The sequence below is a fragment of the Gobius niger genome, assembly GCF_951799975.1.
Source record: "Gobius niger genome assembly, chromosome: 21".
NCBI classification, from domain to species: Eukaryota; Metazoa; Chordata; class Actinopteri; order Gobiiformes; family Gobiidae; genus Gobius; species Gobius niger.
The window spans coordinates 25394883-25413713 of record NC_136872.1 but is presented as its reverse complement, the minus strand read 5'-3'; the positions used below and the strand labels follow the sequence as shown (position 1 = coordinate 25413713).

The window sequence follows — 18831 nt, the reverse complement described above, 5'->3', positions numbered from 1 at the left end:
TCACCCGAGGTAAGCGTTCATGCTGTGCAGCGCCGCGGGGAGAGCGCTCGCGCCGCCGTCCGCCATTTTGACTTCAGCCAGACTCTTCCTCTGAAACACACAGTTACACACGGTTAAACTGAACTCCTGCGGCGGCGGCGGCGGCGGCGGCGGCTCCTACGTGCGGCATGAGGTCGTCTCCCGTCACCACGGCGACCTTCATCTCCAGCCCCGCCTTCTTCACCACGGCCCGGATGGCGTCGGCGCAGGCCAGCGGGTTCACGCCGCCCGCGTTGCTCACCACGCGGATCCCTGCGCACAGGAGGAGCCGGATGCCCTTCCGTCAGGTCCAGGGTTTATACACGTTCATTTGTGGCTTTATTATTTTATTCATTAAGTGTTTTTATAAAATGGATTTATGAAGCTGATTTTTGCATCTGTTTTTAACTAAACATATTGAAAAAAAAAATCTGTGTATTTGTTTCCGCTGCTTCAAACCCCGTGACGAACAGCCAATCAGATCGTGAGCTCCCAGAGGCTCCAAACGACAGAGTTAAAAGTTCTCACTTAAACCCAGAATAAAACTGTAAAACTAAAACATCCATAATGGGAGTGAAGGATCTGATCACTGGAGCTGGACCTGAAGGAGCAGCGGTTTATACAAACTTAAGAAGAAGCGAGTGTTAGCTTAGCGCTCATTCATTTCTATGGGTTAGCCTAGCCTAGCGCCGCCCATTGGTTTACATGGAACAGTTAGCATTGGACATTAAGCCATGTTTTCTCCTAAAGATTCTTAACAAAATTGAATGATTTATTTATTATTTATTACAGCAACACACACACTAAGGCTGGTACAGATATGTAAAAACAACTAAAGATTTACAGCCAAAATACCCAAAGTCAAGAAAAAAACATGGCTTAACCTCTTAACTCCCGCCTGAACCGAGAGCATTTTCTCAAGTTCAGCTTTACCCAAATCCTGTAGGCCAGTGTAACGCCTCATTTGAAAGCTAAGACCTACAAAACTCATGTAAATGGATCTTTTCCCTCACGTCATCAGATTTTTTTCCCATCATTTTTTGGGGGGTTTCAACTCATTTGAGTAACTTTTTTGTCAAATAGTAATTTTTTTGCCTCATGTTCATCATTTTTTTGAAAAATTTTTTGTCCTTTTTGTGACATTTTTGCCACTTTTTCATATTTTTTTGTCAATTTTTTGTGATTTTTTTTGTCAATTTTTGTGACATTTTTGACAATTTTTCATCCTTTTTCTGTAAATGTTTCGTACATTTTTCATCATGTTTTTGTAACTTTCTGTCATTTTTTTGTCTTTTTTGTCATTTATTTTTTTTCATTATTTGTCAGATTTTGGTCATTTTTTTGTCCAATTTTTGGTAATTATTTTTTTTAATTTTTGTGACATTTTTGCCACTTTTTCATAATTTTGTTGTCAATTTTTTGTGATTTTTGTGGCATTTTTTTTTGTCAGATTTTGGTCATTTTTTTGTGACATTTTTGACACTTTTTCATCCTTTTTCTGTAAATGTTTCGTACATTTTTCATCATGTTTTTGTAACTTTCTGTCATTTTTTTGTCTTTTTTGTCATTTTTTATTTTTCATTTTTTGTCAGTTTTGGTCATTTTTTTGTAAATTTGTGTGACATTTTTGCCACTTTTTCATCATTTTTTTGCCAATGTTTTCTCACTTTTTTGTCACATCTTCATCATTGTTTCGTCTCAGTTTTGTTGCTATTTTCTCACCTTTTTTCCAGAAGCTTTTGGATTGGGGTAAAGCCAAACTGGAGAAAATGTGCTCAGTTCAGGTGGGAGTTAAGGGGTTAATGTCCAATGCTAACTGTTCCATGTAAACCAATGGACGGCGCTAGGCTAAGCTAACCCATAGAAATGAATGAGCGCTAACATGGCGGTGAAATACAGATGCAGTTACATAAATTCAGTTTATAAAAACCCTTTGATAATAAAAACACAAATGGAGCTTCATAGAGTTTTGGTCTTATTTTAATCATGATGAAACGTGTCATTAGTTTGAGTGTTTGGTGTTTTATTGTCACCTTTCCGGTGGATGTCGTTGATAAACGGGGCCAGAGCGAAGTGGACGAAGTCCGGAGCGTAGCCCAAGTCCTGGAACGACAAAGACGACTTTAAACCCGCCTCTGACTCGTCACGAGTTCCTGTTCGGCGCGAGTCGTTACCGGAGCCTTGGCCTTGGCGGCCGTCAGCAGCGACATCGTGATCTCACTGAGGTAATCGAACACCAGGAAGTCCAGGCGCCCCCCGTGGACCAGCTGAGGAACTGCAGCACAGAGGTTATTACACAAACAGACGTGTGAGTGTCGGGCTGAGGGGGAGAGTTCACGGGTCATTCATGTTTAAGGGAACGTCAGCCCAGAACACGACACCAGGACTGACTGTAGGAGCAGAAGTACTGTAGTAGTAGTATTGTAAATACCTGAAGTGGCAGTAGTAGTAGTAGTAGTAGTAGTAGTTTTATACCTGAAGTGGCAGTAGTAGTGGTAGTAGAAGTAGTACTAGTTTTATACCTGAAGTGGCAGTAGTAGTAGCAGTAGTATTGTAAATACCTGAAGTGGTAGTAGTAGTTTTGTAAATATCTGAAGTAGTAGTAGTAGTAGTTAATACCTGAAGCAGTAGTAGTAGTAGTAGTAGTTTTGTAAATATCTGAAGTGGTAGTAGTAGTTTTGTAAATACCTGAAGTAGTAGTAGTAGTAGTTTTGTAAATATCTGAAGTGGTAGTAGTAGTAGTAGTAGTAGTAGTAGTTAATACCTGAAGTAGTAGTAGTAGTAGTTGTAGTAGTAGTAGTAGTAGTTAATACCTGAAGTAGTAGTAGTAGTAGTAGTAGTAGTAGTAGTAGTAGTAGTAGTAGTAATAATAATAATAATGCATCGGTTTTATATAGCGCTTTTCTGGACACTCAAAGACGCTTTACATTGCATTATTCATTCACTCCATACTCGGTGGTGGTAAGCTACTGTTGTAGCCACAGCTGCCCTGGGGTAGACTGACAGAAGCGAGGCAACCAGTCTGCGCCATCGGCCCCTCCGACCACCACCAACCACTCACTCACTCACTACATTCGCTAGGCTTCCTGGTGTTACTAAACGGTCTCCCATCCAAGTACCGACCAGGCCCTTCCCTGCTTAGCTTCCAAGGTCTGATGGGATTGGGCATCGCAAAGGCGGTATGAATACCTGAAGTAGTAGTAGTAGTAGTAGTAGTAGCAGTAGTAGTAGTAGTAGTTTTGTAAATACCTGAAATAGTAGTAGTAGTAGTAGTAGTAGTAGTAGTAGTAGTAGTAGTAGTCGTAGTAGTAGTAGTATTGTAAATAGAGTTCTGGAAATTCCACAGTTACCATGGAGATCCGCCATCTTTGCAGCTGTTAGCATACATTTCCATTGACTAACATTAGCTAAAAACAGTTTAACAGGTGGAACAGCTCCGTTACTGCTGAGTTACTGCTGGTAAATACATGTATTACACTGTGGTGTCCAAGTGTTTTAATGTGAACAATAACTCCAGTGTTTTGACTTTTAAAATCTCCATTAGTTTACAATGACTGCTAATCCCATAATGCTTAGCGAGATGACATCACATTCCCGAACTCTCTACCTGAAGTGGCCGTGTCGCCCCAGAATCCTGAAGCGCATCCGATCCGCACCGCGTCCGCCGCGGAGCGCTTCGTGTAAAACCTCCGAGTCGCTTTAGCATTAGCATTAGCACTAGCATTAGCTCCGCCGTGGTTTGTGGATGGAGTTTGTGTTTTCCTTCGCGGCGGGTTAGCGGCGGACGCGCTGAAGTGCGAACAGGACGCGTCGAACCGTATTTTGGCACAGATTTGCGGACTCCCGATCCTTGACAGTCCCCGACAGACCGGCCGCTGCAGCCGGGACATGTTCACGGGCTACAATAACGGTTAACGTGCAGGAAAAGCAGCGGGACGGAGGCAGAAAAGTCCGAGAAGAAGTGGGAAAGTGTGGGAAAGTTCACGCAGGAGCGGTGGTGGTGCGGACACAAAAACAGTCCGACTGAAAACGGCAAACTCTGGGCTTTTTTGGTTCCTCTACGAAAATGTTAATATTTTTTAAATACATTTATTAATTTCACGTTTGTATTAAAAAAGGTGTCCAAGCCTCACATTAAAAAAACATATGTAAATTGTGTATTGCGTTCCAACCGAAAAATACATTGATATAAAAAGTGAAAAAATACATATATTTTGTAGCCTCTTAACCCCCACTTGAACCGAGCACATAAAAAAAAAAAAATCGTAATCAACTGTAAGTGACTAAACAGCGATGAAAAAGCCACTAAAGTGAGAATCGCATAAAAAAATAATAATCTAAAAAGCGTAAAAAAATTACCCAAAAAATCGAGTAAAAGTAAAAAAAAAAAAAAAGTGACAAAAAAACGTATAAATAAAATAGCATTTAGCCATTGAGCCACTTTGTGTGTTCATTTTCGGGCATTTTTTTTTTTAAATTGGCTTGAAAATAGTAAAATAAACTTATTGGGAAATTGTCTAATGAACAACATGTTTATCATCAGTTTGACGTTTGGGTCTAATCCACAGAATAAAGTGTTTCCTTATTTTACTGGACAAACTTTCTATTGATTTAAGAGAGAAATAAAACAGACGCCACATTTTCCAAGAGTTTATTGATCTTTTTTGTCCCAAACACAATCATTGACATTTTGACAGAATATTCCATTAATAAGGAGTTTATTTAAAGAAATCCCAAATGCACTAAAACATGTAGAGTAGGATCTTTAGGGTGAGTTCTGTGACACGTGAAGCAAAAGCAGAGAATGTAAAGTGAAGACTTTGTACAGAGCCCTTTATTCTAACGTCTCATATGAACTCAGGAAACACCGGCTCTTTCCTTATTCACACTTTTTACACACAAGAAGATCCTTATTGTCTGTCCTGCAGCAGAGACACAAACCAACACACAAACAAAGCCTGAGTCACTGTTGGAGCTGCTGTTCAGATACAAGTGTTTCATTTAAGACCTTCACAAACTGGAGACTCTGTGTCCACAGCTGAGATGATCAGAGGAGCAGAGTTTGTTCCTCCATCATTGTTACAGGGACTGAAAAAAGGAAAGAGTTTCTCCCTGAAGCAGCAGCCAGTGAAGGAGTAGAGGAGATCTGCAGAATCTACGTCATAAAAGGAGACCAGACCTGCTCCATAGTCCACAAACACCCCGACCTTCTGAGGAGGCCTCAGTGGAGACAGGAGGACAGAAGAGTCTGCACCAGCCGTGTACTGATCTTTGTCTCTCAACATAATGGTCCAGAATCCGTCCTTTGGGCTCAGATAGACCTCTCCCTTCCTGTTGACGGACTCTTGGGCGACTCCTAAACCCCACATAGTTTTCCCTTTGACCTGAACCTCAAAGTAGAACCTGCCTGAAGAGAAACTCTGTTTTCCTAAAACATTAGCATATCTAGTAAACCTCTGAGGAGAGTCTGGGAGCTCCTTCTTCACATCAGTGTCATGAACCTGTTTGAGATCTTCAGACAGATCCAGATCAGGATGAGCAGAGTCTGGGTCCAGAGTGACGTCCACAGCAAACGTCTGAACTCTTCTCAGCTCTTCTTTAAAGACTTTGTTCTCCAGCTCAGACAGAGCTCGGGCCGCACTGCCCTCACACGTCTGCGGCTCAAAGCTCACGCTGCTCCAGTCCTTCAGGCCAGCAGGGGGCAGTGCAGGGCAGCGCTGTAGAAAGTGGAGGGGGTCTGTAGAGAGTGAGAGCTGCTGGGCCTCAGTGCTGCTCTTCTCCAGCTCACACATCTCCTGCTGCAGCTGTTGGATCAAGGCCTGAGCGCGCTCCTTATGTTTAGAAAGACTTTGTTCCAGGACTTTGGTGTGATGGTCCAAACATCTCTGCACAGACTCCATGATGTCACTGAAGACCTTCACCATCTGCTGTGTCTCTCTCTGAGCCTCTCTCTCACTGAGCTCCAGGGCAGCTGTGATCTCCTGGACCTTCAGCCTCCTCTGCTCCACCAGACGCTGGTTCTCAGCCACAGTCTGCTGCAGAGAGACCTTCTCCTGCTCAAACGCCTCCTTCAGAGAAACCAGCGTGTGGTTCTTGTGCTCCAGAGCAGAACATACCACACAGATGGCCTTCTGATCAGTGCTGCAGTAGAGCTTCAGCGGCTGGTCGTGTGTGGGACAGATCCTGTCCTCCAGGTCGTCCACAGGCTCCATCAGCTGGTGTCTCTTCAGTCTGGGCGCGCTCAGATGAGGCTGGAGGTGGCTCTCACAGAACGAGGACAGACAGACCAGGCAGGACTTCACTGCCTTCAGTTTGGGCTCAGAGCAGGCGTCACACTGGACTTCACTGAAGAAGAGCATGTTCTCCATAGAGCTGCTCCTCTTCTCCAGTTTGAGCTGTGAGACCATCTCAGAGATGAAGGTGTTCACGCAGAGCTCAGGTCTGATGGAGAAGCTCCTGTTACACAGTGGACATTTACAGACGGCTTTAGTGTCCCAGGCCTGAGAGATGCAGCGTTTGCAGAAGTTGTGTCCACATGGAGTGGAGACGGGCTCAGAGAACACCTCCAGACAGATGGAGCACAGGAACTGCTCCTCAGAGCGGCTCGGGCTCCGAGAGGCCATTTCTGAAACACATCAAAGTGTTAAATAATGTGTGTAGATGATCACAAAGTGTTGTTTTTGTCATGTACAGGTTGCGTGTTATATAATTGTGTTCAGTGGGAGCAGGTGCCAATACAACTCTACGGGAGAGAAACAGTTTTTAAAGAAAATCCCAAATGTTTCCATGATCATTATTTGACAGTGATTGGATTCACAAACCTGTCACTTTCTTCTTCTTCTCCTGATCAACATCACACTCATGTTTGGAAGATTGTCTCCACTTTTGGCCTTTATGAGACTGAATGACATTTTAACACTTTAGACCTGTAATATTTTAGCTTCACTAAAGTCACACAAATGTTTCTGAACCATTTCAAGCTTTTCTTTTTCATAACTAGAGCTGTGAATGAATCTCACTGTCACTGATCCTTAAACATTTATATAATATCAACGGTCAAACTGCCCAGTCCAGACGACAGAACCTTTTCCTATGAAGGTCTGTCTCGAAGCCTCTGTTATTATGGGATTTGTACTGAAGTGTCACATAAAGCTTTGATCAAACCGTCTCCACAGGCTTTATCCTTCAAACTGAGGAAGTAGAAAAACACAAACCTGACACTGACAGCAGGTTCAGTCCGGACGACTTACATCTGGAGGATTCGTTTGTCTGCAGCTTTTAAACTGACTTCTTATTGAGGCACTTCTGCTGATCTCAACATTAGTTTCCATAATAGTTTTTACATCTATATTATTTCCTCTTATTCCAAACAAAATGGAGTCAGACCTCTTTGTCTTGTGGACACGTTCAAGGCCTGGAACAACCACATCGTTCTGTGAGTCTGAACTGTTGCTGTTGCTCATAAATCTGGCTCTGGACATGATCCGCCTCTCCGGGAGTTTGTTGTAAACTTTAAACAGGATTCAACCTCAGAAATCAGCCCATGATACAGAGTTTATACAAAGAAATGTACAAGAGTTCTTACCAGAGAGTCCTGAGGTGCAGACGGAGGAAACAGACTCTTCCGTAGATGTGACTTCCTGTTCTTTAGAGACATGTGACTCCGAGCACGAATCAGGACAGGCCAGTTCTAAACCAGGGAGTGTCAGGCAGGAATCAACCTGTAACAAACAACTCTGTAAAGTCATAAGTGATAAGACTTGATCCTGATAAAGAGTCAGAGTTTGACATTTGGAGACTCTCCTTTATCTATTTTACTCCTAAAGCTAAAAAAAAAAGTACTTGGTGTAATAAGTATAAAAACTAGAGCTGTCAGATTAAACTGAGGAAATAAGTGACATTTTCCTCAATTACATTGTTATAAATCAGGTTCAACACAGTTTCTATATAAATTCTAGTGTTTCTAGAGAATTTCTAGTGCAATTCAAAAGGTCTGACTGAATCACTTCTTCAAGGGGACGATCAAGGCCGAGCGCTTTCCTCCTTTGTTCCCGACCATCATTCTAGACCTGAATGTCTCAAAAACTAAAGAAATGTTTACAGACTGTGAGTAACTGTGAGCATAAAGCCAGCGACACAGTGGACAGCAGAGTTTATCACTGCACAAACTTAACTCCTTCAGTGAGAGGGTTCTTAGAGCTGCTGCTGCTCCTACATAGAAAGTCTCTCACTTTTTCTTTCATCAGTGGAACCAATAAACGTCTGAACTTTATCATCAAAACTGTCACGTGAGAAACTAAATCATCTAAAAGGCTTTATTCAATTTAAAAATGCTCTGGATTTAATCAGTGATTAACAGGGGCCGGACTGGGACTGAAAAACAGCCCTGGACTCTGACCAGCCGGGCCCAAATTAGCGTAAATGTGACACTTCCACAAATACATATTTTAACCTCTGACCCCCCGCCTTAACCGAGTGCATTTTCCCCAGTTCGACTTTTTTTTAAATTATTTTTTTATTTCTATCATCAGCAAAAAGAGCGGGAAAGGCGGTCGTAGAAACAGAAGCAAAATCATTAATATAAATAATAAATAATAACGGTCCCAAAATTGAACCTTGTGGTGCACCATACTCCACGGAATTCCTTTTAGATTCATGTTTTTTTTATACTGGGCTTTACCCAAATCTAAAAGCTTCTCGACTGGAGAGCAAAAGACCTACAAAAGTGATGGAAACTTTTTGTCACGTCATTTTTGTCATTTTAGTCATTTATTTTATTTTTTATTTTTTTCATTGTTTGTGTTTTTCTCACGTTTTTGTAGTTTTTGTCCGTGTTTTTCTCACGTTTCTGTCGTTTTTTTCTCTGTGTTTTTCTCACGTTTTTGTAGTTTTTTTGTCCGTGTTTTTCTCACGTTTCTGTCGTTTTTTTCTCTGTGTTTTTCTCACGTTTTTGTAGTTTTTTTGTCCGTGTTTTTCTCACGTATTTGTAGTTTTTTTGTCAGTGTTTTTCTCTCGTTTTTGTCGTTTTTTTGTCCGTGTTTTTCTCACGTTTTTGTAGTTTTTCTGTCCGTGTTTTTCTCACGTTTTTGTTGTTTTTTTGTCAGTGTTTTTCTCACGTTTTTGTCGTTTTTTTCCCCGTGTTTTTCTCACGTTTTTGTAGTTTTTTTTGTCCGTGTTTTTCTCAAGTTTTTGTAGTTTTTTTTGTCCGTGTTTTTCTCACGTTTTTGTCGTTTTTTTGTCCGTGTTTTTCTCACGTTTTTGTAGTTTTTTTGTCCGTGTTTTTCTCATGTTTTTGTAGTTTTTTCGTCCGTGTTTTTGTCACGTTTTTGTAGTTTTTTCGTCCGTGTTTTTGTCACGTTTTTGTAGTTTTTTTTGTCCGTGTTTTTCTCACGTTTTTGTCGTTTTTTTGTCCGTGTTTTTCTCACGTTTTTGTAGTTTTTTTGTCCGTGTTTTTCTCACGTTTTTGTAGTTTTTGTCCGTGTTTTTCTCACGTTTTTGTCTTTTTTTTTTCCGTGTTTTTCTCACGTTTTTGTCGTTTTTTTGTCCGTGTTTTTCTCACGTTTTTGTCTTTTTTTTTTCCGTGTTTTTCTCACGTTTTTGTAGTTTTTTTTGTCCGTGTTTTTCTCAAGTTTTTGTAGTTTTTTTTGTCCGTGTTTTTCTCACGTTTTTGTCGTTTTTTTGTCCGTGTTTTTCTCACGTTTTTGTAGTTTTTTTGTCCGTGTTTTTCTCATGTTTTTGTAGTTTTTTCGTCCGTGTTTTTGTCACGTTTTTGTAGTTTTTTTGTCCGTGTTTTTCTCACGTTTTTGTAGTTTTTTTTGTCCGTGTTTTTCTCACGTTTTTGTCGTTTTTTTGTCCGTGTTTTTCTCACGTTTTTGTAGTTTTTGTCCGTGTTTTTCTCACGTTTTTGTCGTTTTTTTGTCCGTGTTTTTCTCACGTTTTTGTCGTTTTTTTGTCCGTGTTTTTCTCATGTTTTTGTAGTTTTTTATGTCCGTGTTTTTCTCACGTTTTTGTAGTTTTTTTGTCCGTGTTTTTCTCACGTTTTTTTTAGTTTTTTTTGTCCATGTTTTTGTAGTTTTTTTCTCTGTGTTTTTCTCACGTTTTTGTAGTTTTTTTGTCCGTGTTTTTCTCACGTTTTTGTAGTTTTTTTGTCCGTGTTTTTCTCACGTTTTTGTAGTTTTTTTTGTCCATGTTTTTGTAGTTTTTTTCTCTGTGTTTTTCTCACGTTTTTGTAGTTTTTTTGTCCGTGTTTTTCTCACGTTTTTGTAGTTTTTTTGTCCGTGTTTTTCTCACGTTTTTGTAGTTTTTTTCTCTGTGTTTTTCTAATGTTTTTGTAGTTTTTTTTGTCCATGTTTTTGTAGTTTTTTTCTCTGTGTTTTTCTCACGTTTTTGTAGTTTTTTTGTCCGTGTTTTTCTCTCGTTTTTGTAGTTTTTTTGTCCGTGTTTTTCTCACGTTTTTGTCGTTTTTTTGTCCGTGATTTTCTCACGTTTTCGTTGCTTTTCCAGCACATTTTTGTTTTGTTTTCATCCTCTTTTTAGCGCTATTTCATGCTTTTCTCTTTAGCTTTTAGATTTGGGTAAAGCTCAGTTGAGGCGGGACTGGTGGCCCTTCTGTGCTCTTCCAGAATACAGGACATGTGGCCGGTCCGCCTCTGCCGCCGCTTTTCATCAGAGTCTATTTATACAAGAAGAAACGTGGCATCATAATAAAGATCGTAAAGCAGGAGTTTGGAGAAAACTAGACAAAAATCTCAAAAGTAAAACCTCCAAAACTCTCCAGTGAAGAGGCTTTTGGATTCGGGTAAAGCCTAACTCGGCTGAGGCGGGGCGTACGGGGTTGATAAAGAGTCGTGCAGTTCCCTGTTCCGCCGGTAGAGGGCGGTGAATCCCCGCGCTCTGCCGCCGCCGCTGTCACGTGTGGCGCTCCCGCTTTACTTCTGCTTTTTATCGGTTTTAACCTGACTTTTCCTCCGTTAAAAGTGTCCCGGGCCGGGGGGAGACTCCCGGGAGGCCGCGGGGCTCGGGGGACAGACACACCGAGGACAGAAGAGTCCGGGACGAGCTGCTCTTTTCCCTGTTGTTGTTGTGGACTTTTCCCAGGTGAGAAACAAACGCGGAAGTAGCGCATGAACTCACCTCAAAGCTGAGTTATAGTTTTAAAAAGCTCACGGACCAGGTATTATCTCAGCCAGGTGTTAACTTTATCTGATTCATTAAACTCACGGACAAAGCTAAACAATGGAACTGTATCTAACTCTGTCTGGATTCTCTTATGTACGTGGTTATGGTACAACATAAAAGCACATGTTTCATTTATCTTTATCTCCAGTAACAAGTGTCTCATGTCAAACAAACATCTGTGAGGAAGTAAAAGGAGACTTTGGCTGTTTTGTTCTTCATAGTCTGAGCTGTTTCTGCTCTGGAGGTGAACCTGGGTTAAATAAATGTTTGCTGAACATGACATCAGTATGAGGGAGTTTATGCCATTTTATATTTCCAGCAGAGCCGTGGAAGATGTTTTAGTTGGGGGGCGCTGAGGGACAACATGTACCCCCAAAATACTTTTTCTGTGCATAAATCCTATTTATTAACCTCTTAAGTCCCGCCTGAACCGAGAGCATTTTCTCCAGTTCAGCTTTACCCAAATCCTGTAGGCCGGTGTAACGCCTCATTTGAAAGACCTACAAAACTAAATGGATCTTTTTCCTCACATCAGATTTTTTTTCATCACTTTTTTTGTTGGGCAGTCGTCTCATTTTTGTCAGATTTTCGTGACTTTTATGTCACTTTTTCGTCAAATCATTCGCATTTTTTTGTCAAATTCGCATCACTTTTTCTTCCATTTTTTTCTCAATTTTTCGTCAAATTATTCGCATTTTTTTCTCAATTTTTTCGTCAATTTTTTGTCACTTTTTCGTAAAATTATTGTTATTTTTTTGTCAAATTCTCATCACTTTTTCGTCCATTTTTTCTCAATTTTTCATCCATTTTTTCTCACTTTTTCGTCAATGTTTTCTCACTTTTTTCACATTTCCATCAATGTTTTCGTCTCAGTTTTGTCGCTATTTTCTCACCTTTTTTCCAGAAGCTTTTGGATTGGGGTAAAGCTGGAGAAAATGTGCTCGGTTCAGGTGGGAGTTAAGGGGTTAATATCGCCTGCAGTTCACAAACTATCCACCGGGGGTGCTGCAGCGCCCTCAGCACCCTGGGTTCCCACGGCCTTGATTTCCAGGCGTGGGAAAAGTGACGGCAACATGTAAATAATGTGCGTTGTTTTATTTTGTGACATATTAGTTTTTCGACGTGTCTTTTTCTTCTGTGTTTTTCTACTGGCCACACAGAAGGGCCGCCAGTCCCGCCTCAACTGAGCTTTACCCAAATCTAAAAGCTAAAAAGAAGAGCATAAAAATAGCGAGAAACAAAAATGTGCTGGAGTGACAAAAAAATATGATGAAAAAGCAACAAAAACATGAGAAAAACAAACAAATGATAGAAAAAATAATGAAAAAAAACAAACAGAAATGACGTGACAAAAAGTTTCCATCACTTTTGTAGGTCTTATCTTTCCTTTGATCTGCAGTCGAGAAGCTTTTAGATTTGGGTAAAGCCCAGTATAAAAAACATGAATCTAAAAGGAATTCCGTGGAGCATGGTTCACCACAAGGTTCAGTTTTGGGACCATTATTGTTTGTTTTGTCCCTGTCTTGTGTTTTCATGTGTCGGTGAGACAAAGATGGATTCACCCAGAGGGATTGTGGATCTGGTTTTGTTTTGGAATAAACTAGTTATTACAGAAAATAATCCTCTTGTTTTGGGTCAGGAATCAGACCTGTAAAAACCTTCCAAATGTGTTTGAGTGGAGCCTGTAGTGGGAGGAGCCTTATGGAGCGACTAAAGCGCGGACGTTAAAAGAGTGGAACAAAAACCTTCTATAATAGTATACATAATAATAATCTTAAAGAAGGAAATGTAGCAAATTTACTGCATTTCTACTATTACTACTCCCCTCTATTTGGTCCTCATGGAGCTGACATTACTGTAACACCGACTCCCCCGGTAAACAGGATTCCTATGTAGCTTTGGGCCTGGTTTCCACTTTTTAAAATTTCTTAAATGGCTGTGACCCAGGTGACCCAGGTGACCACGTGGGGCTGTGTGTGGAAGCTCTGCCTGACGGGTGGAGCTCAGTGGAGGCTCGTAGCCGGTCCGCCCGCTCCAGTTTTACTTATTTTTCATCACTAATATTTTCCCTTTTTCCCCCCCAAAATGTTCTACATTTTTTCCTTATTTTTGCCACAACTTCTCCCCATTTTTTCCACACATTTCTTGACATTGGAGACTTTATTGTTCTGTTTTCTGGTTTTAGATTTAAAGATATTTTGGTATCGGTAAAAGTAGTTTTAGTAAAAGTATTGTTCAAGTATCAGTATCAGCAAAAATACCAACTTTATAACTCACTTTAAAAAGTTCACAGTCGGCCAAAGTGCCGCACACGCATCATAAAACAACGGACGTCTGAAAAGCAGAACTAGACAAAGACAAATCCAACCGACGACAGGAAATCTGAAACACGTCACTCACTGATTAAAGCTGAAGAGAAAAGGTTTAAACTGAAGCTGAGTCTAATCTCTGTCGGCAACGAGTTCCACAGCTCAGTCCTCACAAAACTTCATGTTAGTTTGTGGGACCACGAGCTGCAGCTGATCTGACCTGAGAGCAAGACGGGCGCTGCAAAAAGTGGATTCTGAGCAAATAAAAAATGTCTTACTTAAAGAAATATTTTTTCCCTAAAAAGTAATAATGTTTTGTGGAGCAAAGTTTTCTTGAGAAAGTGGCACAGCGGTTAGAGCCTCAGCTTCACAGCTCGAAGGTCCCGGGTTCAATTCCCACCAGGACGGGGCCTTTCTGTGTGGAGCATGTTCTCCCCGCGTCTACCACTAAAAACATGTACAATAGGTGAATCCTCCAGCAGGTGATTCTGACCATCAGCCTGGCTCCACATCATGAAGGCGGGTCTCCGGGCAATGTGTTCCTTAAATATTATTATTATTATTTATTAACAACATTTTGCTCAAAAATGTGAGTAATTTAGAACATTTTACTTAAATCAAGCAACATTTCAGTAAAATACCTCAATTATTCACTAAATAAGAATGTTTTCCTTCAATTATTCAATTTTCTGAGGACATTTTGCTTAATTCTAGTTATTTATTTGCTTAAATTTAGTGTTTCTTGTTTTATGATGAGAAAAATATTCTAGAAATAAGAATTCTTAGCAAGAAAAAAACACTGACCCCATTGACAGAATTTTTTCCTTAAAACAAGACAAAATGTCTTATTTTAAGATTGTTTTCCTTGTTTTTAGAAGGGCACTTTTTGCAGTGGGGCGGATCAGGGTCTAGTGTCGCTCCTATATCCCTCCTCTGTGTTTGTGGATCTGAAGTGTTTTCTGTCTCTCTCTGCTTGCAGGTCTCTCCTGGGCCTGAAGAGGGCGCCGTAGGGGCTGTAGGGGGCGCCGCTGTCTCGCAGGTCTCTCCTGGACCTAAAGGGGGCGCCGCTGTCCCTCCTGGAGCTGAAACATGTCGGCGGGAGACGCCCTGAAAGCGGCCGTGCGGAGGCGGGTCGCCGGCGTCCTGGAGGAGGTGCTGCTCCTCATCCAGGACACGGTGGACCAGTACGAGGCGCGGCTGCTCCGGGGCGAGGAGGAGAGCGAGAGGCTGAAGGGGCTGAGCCTCCGGCTGCTGTGGACCGAGTCTCAGGAGAAAGGTGAGAGAGGGACACCGGGATTGTTCTTCTTTGCTTCACCTTAACCAGTTTGGCTTTACCCAAATCTAAAAGCCAATTGAAAAAAAAAGTCAAAATGGAAACGAGAACAAGATTAAAAAGCGACAAAAACACAATGGAAAAAGCGACAAGAAATAAGAGTGAAAACCCACAAAAAAAACGCTACAATAACAGTAAAAACCCAGACAGAATGCAACACCAAAGTCCGTGTTGTGGGTCTTAGCTTTCAAATTAGGCATTCCTCTGGCCTAGAGGCTGTGAGCTCTTAGTTAAAACCGAACTGGAGAAAATGCTCTTGGTTAAGGCGGGAGTTAAGAGCTTAAACTATATTGTATCTAATAGGGCTGTGCAATTAATCGAAATTCGATTACGATTTCAATTACAACAGTAAACGATTACAAAAATAGCATAATCGCAAAAAATCGATTCTAATTTATTTATTTATTTTTCTATTTAAAAAAGGGCCGCTGGGATTATTTTCCCTTCGCTTTTCACGTGCCATGGCTCGTGCTTTTGTCTGACATAAAAAGAAACGGCGCTGTGTGATGATGTCATCAGGCCACACTGCTCAGTTTGCTTGTGCAGGTGTGAGGGCTGGCCAGCAGGGGGCAGGTGTGAAACAGAGACCTGTCCTTAATCTAGGTGTACTTGAAATCATTTGTATTTTTATGACTGTCCAGAAAACATAAAATATCATCATAGTGTTTTGATTGATAAATAAATAAAATTAAGATTTCTAAGTTTCCTCATAATTGATACTATAACAATTGAACAAAACCGGGCTGAAATACAACGGTTGCTAGACAGAATTTTGCACAAACAATAATGATGGATGAATTTAAAAATGTGCCAAATGGTTCAGCGGCTTCAAACATGGTGCGACACTAAATGAGGCTGAAGCCCTTGAGCTTTTTTGTTCATGAGACAACATATAGTATAATATTTCTTTTTTGCAAAATAGCATTTTAATGCCTACTTTAAAGTCACACATTTGTTATTCCCAGCACAAATATCCCATGTCCCTGGTGCAGTCGTCCTGTTTAATGTGGTGCTAATAATCATCATGCAGAATATTCCACCACCAATGTAAATATCTATATCACTGCCGGGATTGAAGGTTATTCAATTTTCTGTAACTGAAGCCGATCCAGATGAAATTTCAAGTCAAACATCGAGTACACGACAAACAAAAACAAACAATGAACTAAGTATCCAGGACTAATCGAGATTTTTAGGTCACTGTATATAATAAAGTTAGAATAGAAAATAAATCAACTGCACTGTCAAACCACTGGTATGTGGTTAAAGAACAAGAAATGTGACGGGGGTCCAAAAAGACAGTTTGTACCGAGGGCCCAGAATTTGGTGCTACGCCCCTGGTTATGACTAAAATAATGGAGCAGCGCAGAGGGATTCTGGATCTAGTTTAGTTTTTAGTTCTAGTTGACGATCTGTACAAATGTTTCCTTGACTTTAAAACTAAGATGTTCAAATGTCTGGAAAGGCGCCGTATGAAACTAAAACATTATTTTTCTTTATATGACATTTAGACACATTTAGCTTTAGAGATTTTGATTCATGAATCTCTCCTCCATTATTTACATTTACACGCCTTGACGACTGTTCTAATTTCGATTGTCGATCCGTCAGAAAACGATCAGTCCGAGAGGAGCTGCGTAAAGGAGGAGGAGCCTGACCCTTGGAGCGGGGAGGAGTCCGCCTCAGGCCCCAAGACGAGGAGCCACTCGCACGAGAACCACCCGCCCCAACACAAAACGGAGTCCGACGCCAGCGACGACGAGGAGTGTCCCATCTGCAGACGACAGCGGCCGCCGTCGGGTGAGTTGGGTAGTATTTTATTTTAGTTTAAGTCTTTTGCCTAAATGTAATTTAATTTTAGTCAAGATTTAGTCAATTTTTTTTTTTAGTCTAGTTTTAGTCGACTAAAATTAAGACTAATTTAGTCGACTTATATTTATAATATTCATTAAAGTCATATTTAATCGTGGTCCTCGACTTCATGGAGCTGCTCCACATGAATGAAGCTCAGACCTGTTCATTTGACAGTGAATTCACATGATCTGAGGCTCTTTCAGACGGTCAGTAGAAGTTTGGATGATTTTAGTCTCTCCTTTTCATTTTTATTTAGTCTTATTTTAGTCGACTAAAATATCTGGACATTTTAGTCACAGTTTTAGTCTCATGAAAATCTTTTTATTTAGTTTTAGTCCAATTTTAGTCGTCAAAAATATCACTTTGACTAAAATTAAGACTAAATATTTTAGTCGACGAAGTTAACACTAGTCGGGTGAGTCGGGTGAGTCGGGTGCCCTCCCATCCTTTAATTACTTAATTAGGTTCTGTTTGAGGAAAAGGTTAAAACACTAACGCCAAAGGAACGAGCAGGAATCCCACTGGGAATCAATTCACTTTAACATTTAGATTTAGTTTTCATGACACAAAATCATCTGAATTAAACACTGGACTTCAGTCCTTCAGTCATTTCTTTTTTCTTTTGACCTCTTAACCCCCGCTTTAACCGAGCGCATTTTCTCCAGTTTGACTTTACCCAAATCTAAAGGCTTCTTAAAAAAAAGCGAAGATGAAAACACAACAAATAACAACAATAACAAAAGGTGAAGAAACTGCAACAAAAACAACAAAATGGCTTCAAAAATGTGACAACAACAGATGCAAGTGCCGAGATCTCAGTTGATTTATGGGATAGAGCTTTAAATGGGATTAAATTCTGTTCAATAAATGCCAGACTCCAGCTAATACAGTTTAAAGTCATACATCGTTTACATTACTCTAAAACTAGGCTACATAGACTTTTCCCTTCGATTTCATCATTGTGTGACAAATGTAAAGCAAGTGATGGTACGCTAGGACATTTATTTATTTTCTGTCCCACTCTTAAAGAGGGGGTATTATGCAAAATGGACTTTTTCAAGCTTTCCATCATGTTATTCTGTCATTCCCTCATTAAAAACATGGCTGAAGTGTTGCCTTGGCACATTCACGTATTTCTGAGTAATCTGTAATAACTCTGATGGCGGCCATTTTAGGGATAGGTTTGCCTGAGTCCTCCTAGGAACGCCCCCACCTCCTGGAGACGCCTCCGAGCTTTCGTCACCAGCCGAGTAACCAACCACTGCTCCTCAGCAGAACCCCCTCCCCACTGATGCCACAGACAGCGTGTGGAGGGGGCGTGTCTAAAGGCTCAGAGGTTCTTAAAGAGACAGAGGCCGATTTCAAGACATTCACTACAGCCATTTTGAGAGAGACATTTTATACAAGGCAGTCATTCTAATTTACTGCATTTACAGACCAACAGAAGGTTTGTCATCATTGTAGTGTGATATAGACTGGTGCTATGTGACTGAAAAAAGCAGAATACCCCCTCTTTAAAAACTTTTGGTCACACATTTTTATTTTGTATAGTACCATATACAAGCAAACGATTACACCCAGCATTTTAATAGTGATACTTGGTTGTTCAGATCAAACTTTGTTATTTTCTAAGTCCCTACAACAAGCTGTCATGTTTGGCCTGATCATTGCAAAGAGGGTCATTTTGAAGAGTGGAAGGTCTTGTCTGTACCTCGAGGAGATTCGATATAATTCGTCTGGCAAACATGATAAATCTACAAAAATATGGGGATCCTTTATTGAACATATCAAACAGAAGAGGACTCAACCTGCGCACTCAAAGAACTGAAGGACAGTTGCTTTTTACTCTATAAGTGTTTCATCTAGTGGTGTGGACTGATAAGAAATATTTGCTGTACGGCACTGGCAGTGTTTGTGTTTTAAATCTTTTTAAATGAAAAATTGAATAATTTTTTTTTTTAAATGTGACAACAAAGCAGCAACAAAAAAGCTACTATGAGTTTTGTAGGTCTTAGCTTTCAAATGAGGTGTTACACTGGCCTATGGTGTTGTTCTCCAGGCGAGAAGCTTTTAGATTTGGGTAGAGCTGAACTGGAGAAAAAGAGCTTGGTTACACAGGGGGGGTAAGAGGTGAACCCT

The 18831-nt window shown here is 40.6% G+C and overlaps 2 protein-coding genes across 2 annotated transcripts; both read right to left on the bottom strand.

The window, feature by feature from the left end:
- Window positions 1-4024, bottom strand: LOC306981069 (uncharacterized protein; the record flags this gene model as incomplete). The annotated part of the gene is made up of 5 exons (XM_079580617.1): window positions 3626-4024; window positions 2193-2293; window positions 2052-2121; window positions 161-291; window positions 1-90 (listed from the first exon to the last, which is right to left on the bottom strand). Exons 1-5 carry the CDS (start codon window positions 3906-3908, stop codon window positions 1-3), a joined length of 675 nt encoding a protein of 224 aa, XP_079436743.1. The 5' UTR covers window positions 3909-4024.
- A 991-nt stretch (window positions 4025-5015) lies between these two features.
- Window positions 5016-6641, bottom strand: LOC306981068 (E3 ubiquitin-protein ligase TRIM21-like; the record flags this gene model as incomplete). Its single annotated transcript, XM_079580616.1, has 1 exon — window positions 5016-6641. One exon carries the CDS (start codon window positions 6639-6641, stop codon window positions 5016-5018), a length of 1626 nt encoding a protein of 541 aa, XP_079436742.1.
- Between the last annotated feature and the right edge of the window lie 12190 nt (window positions 6642-18831).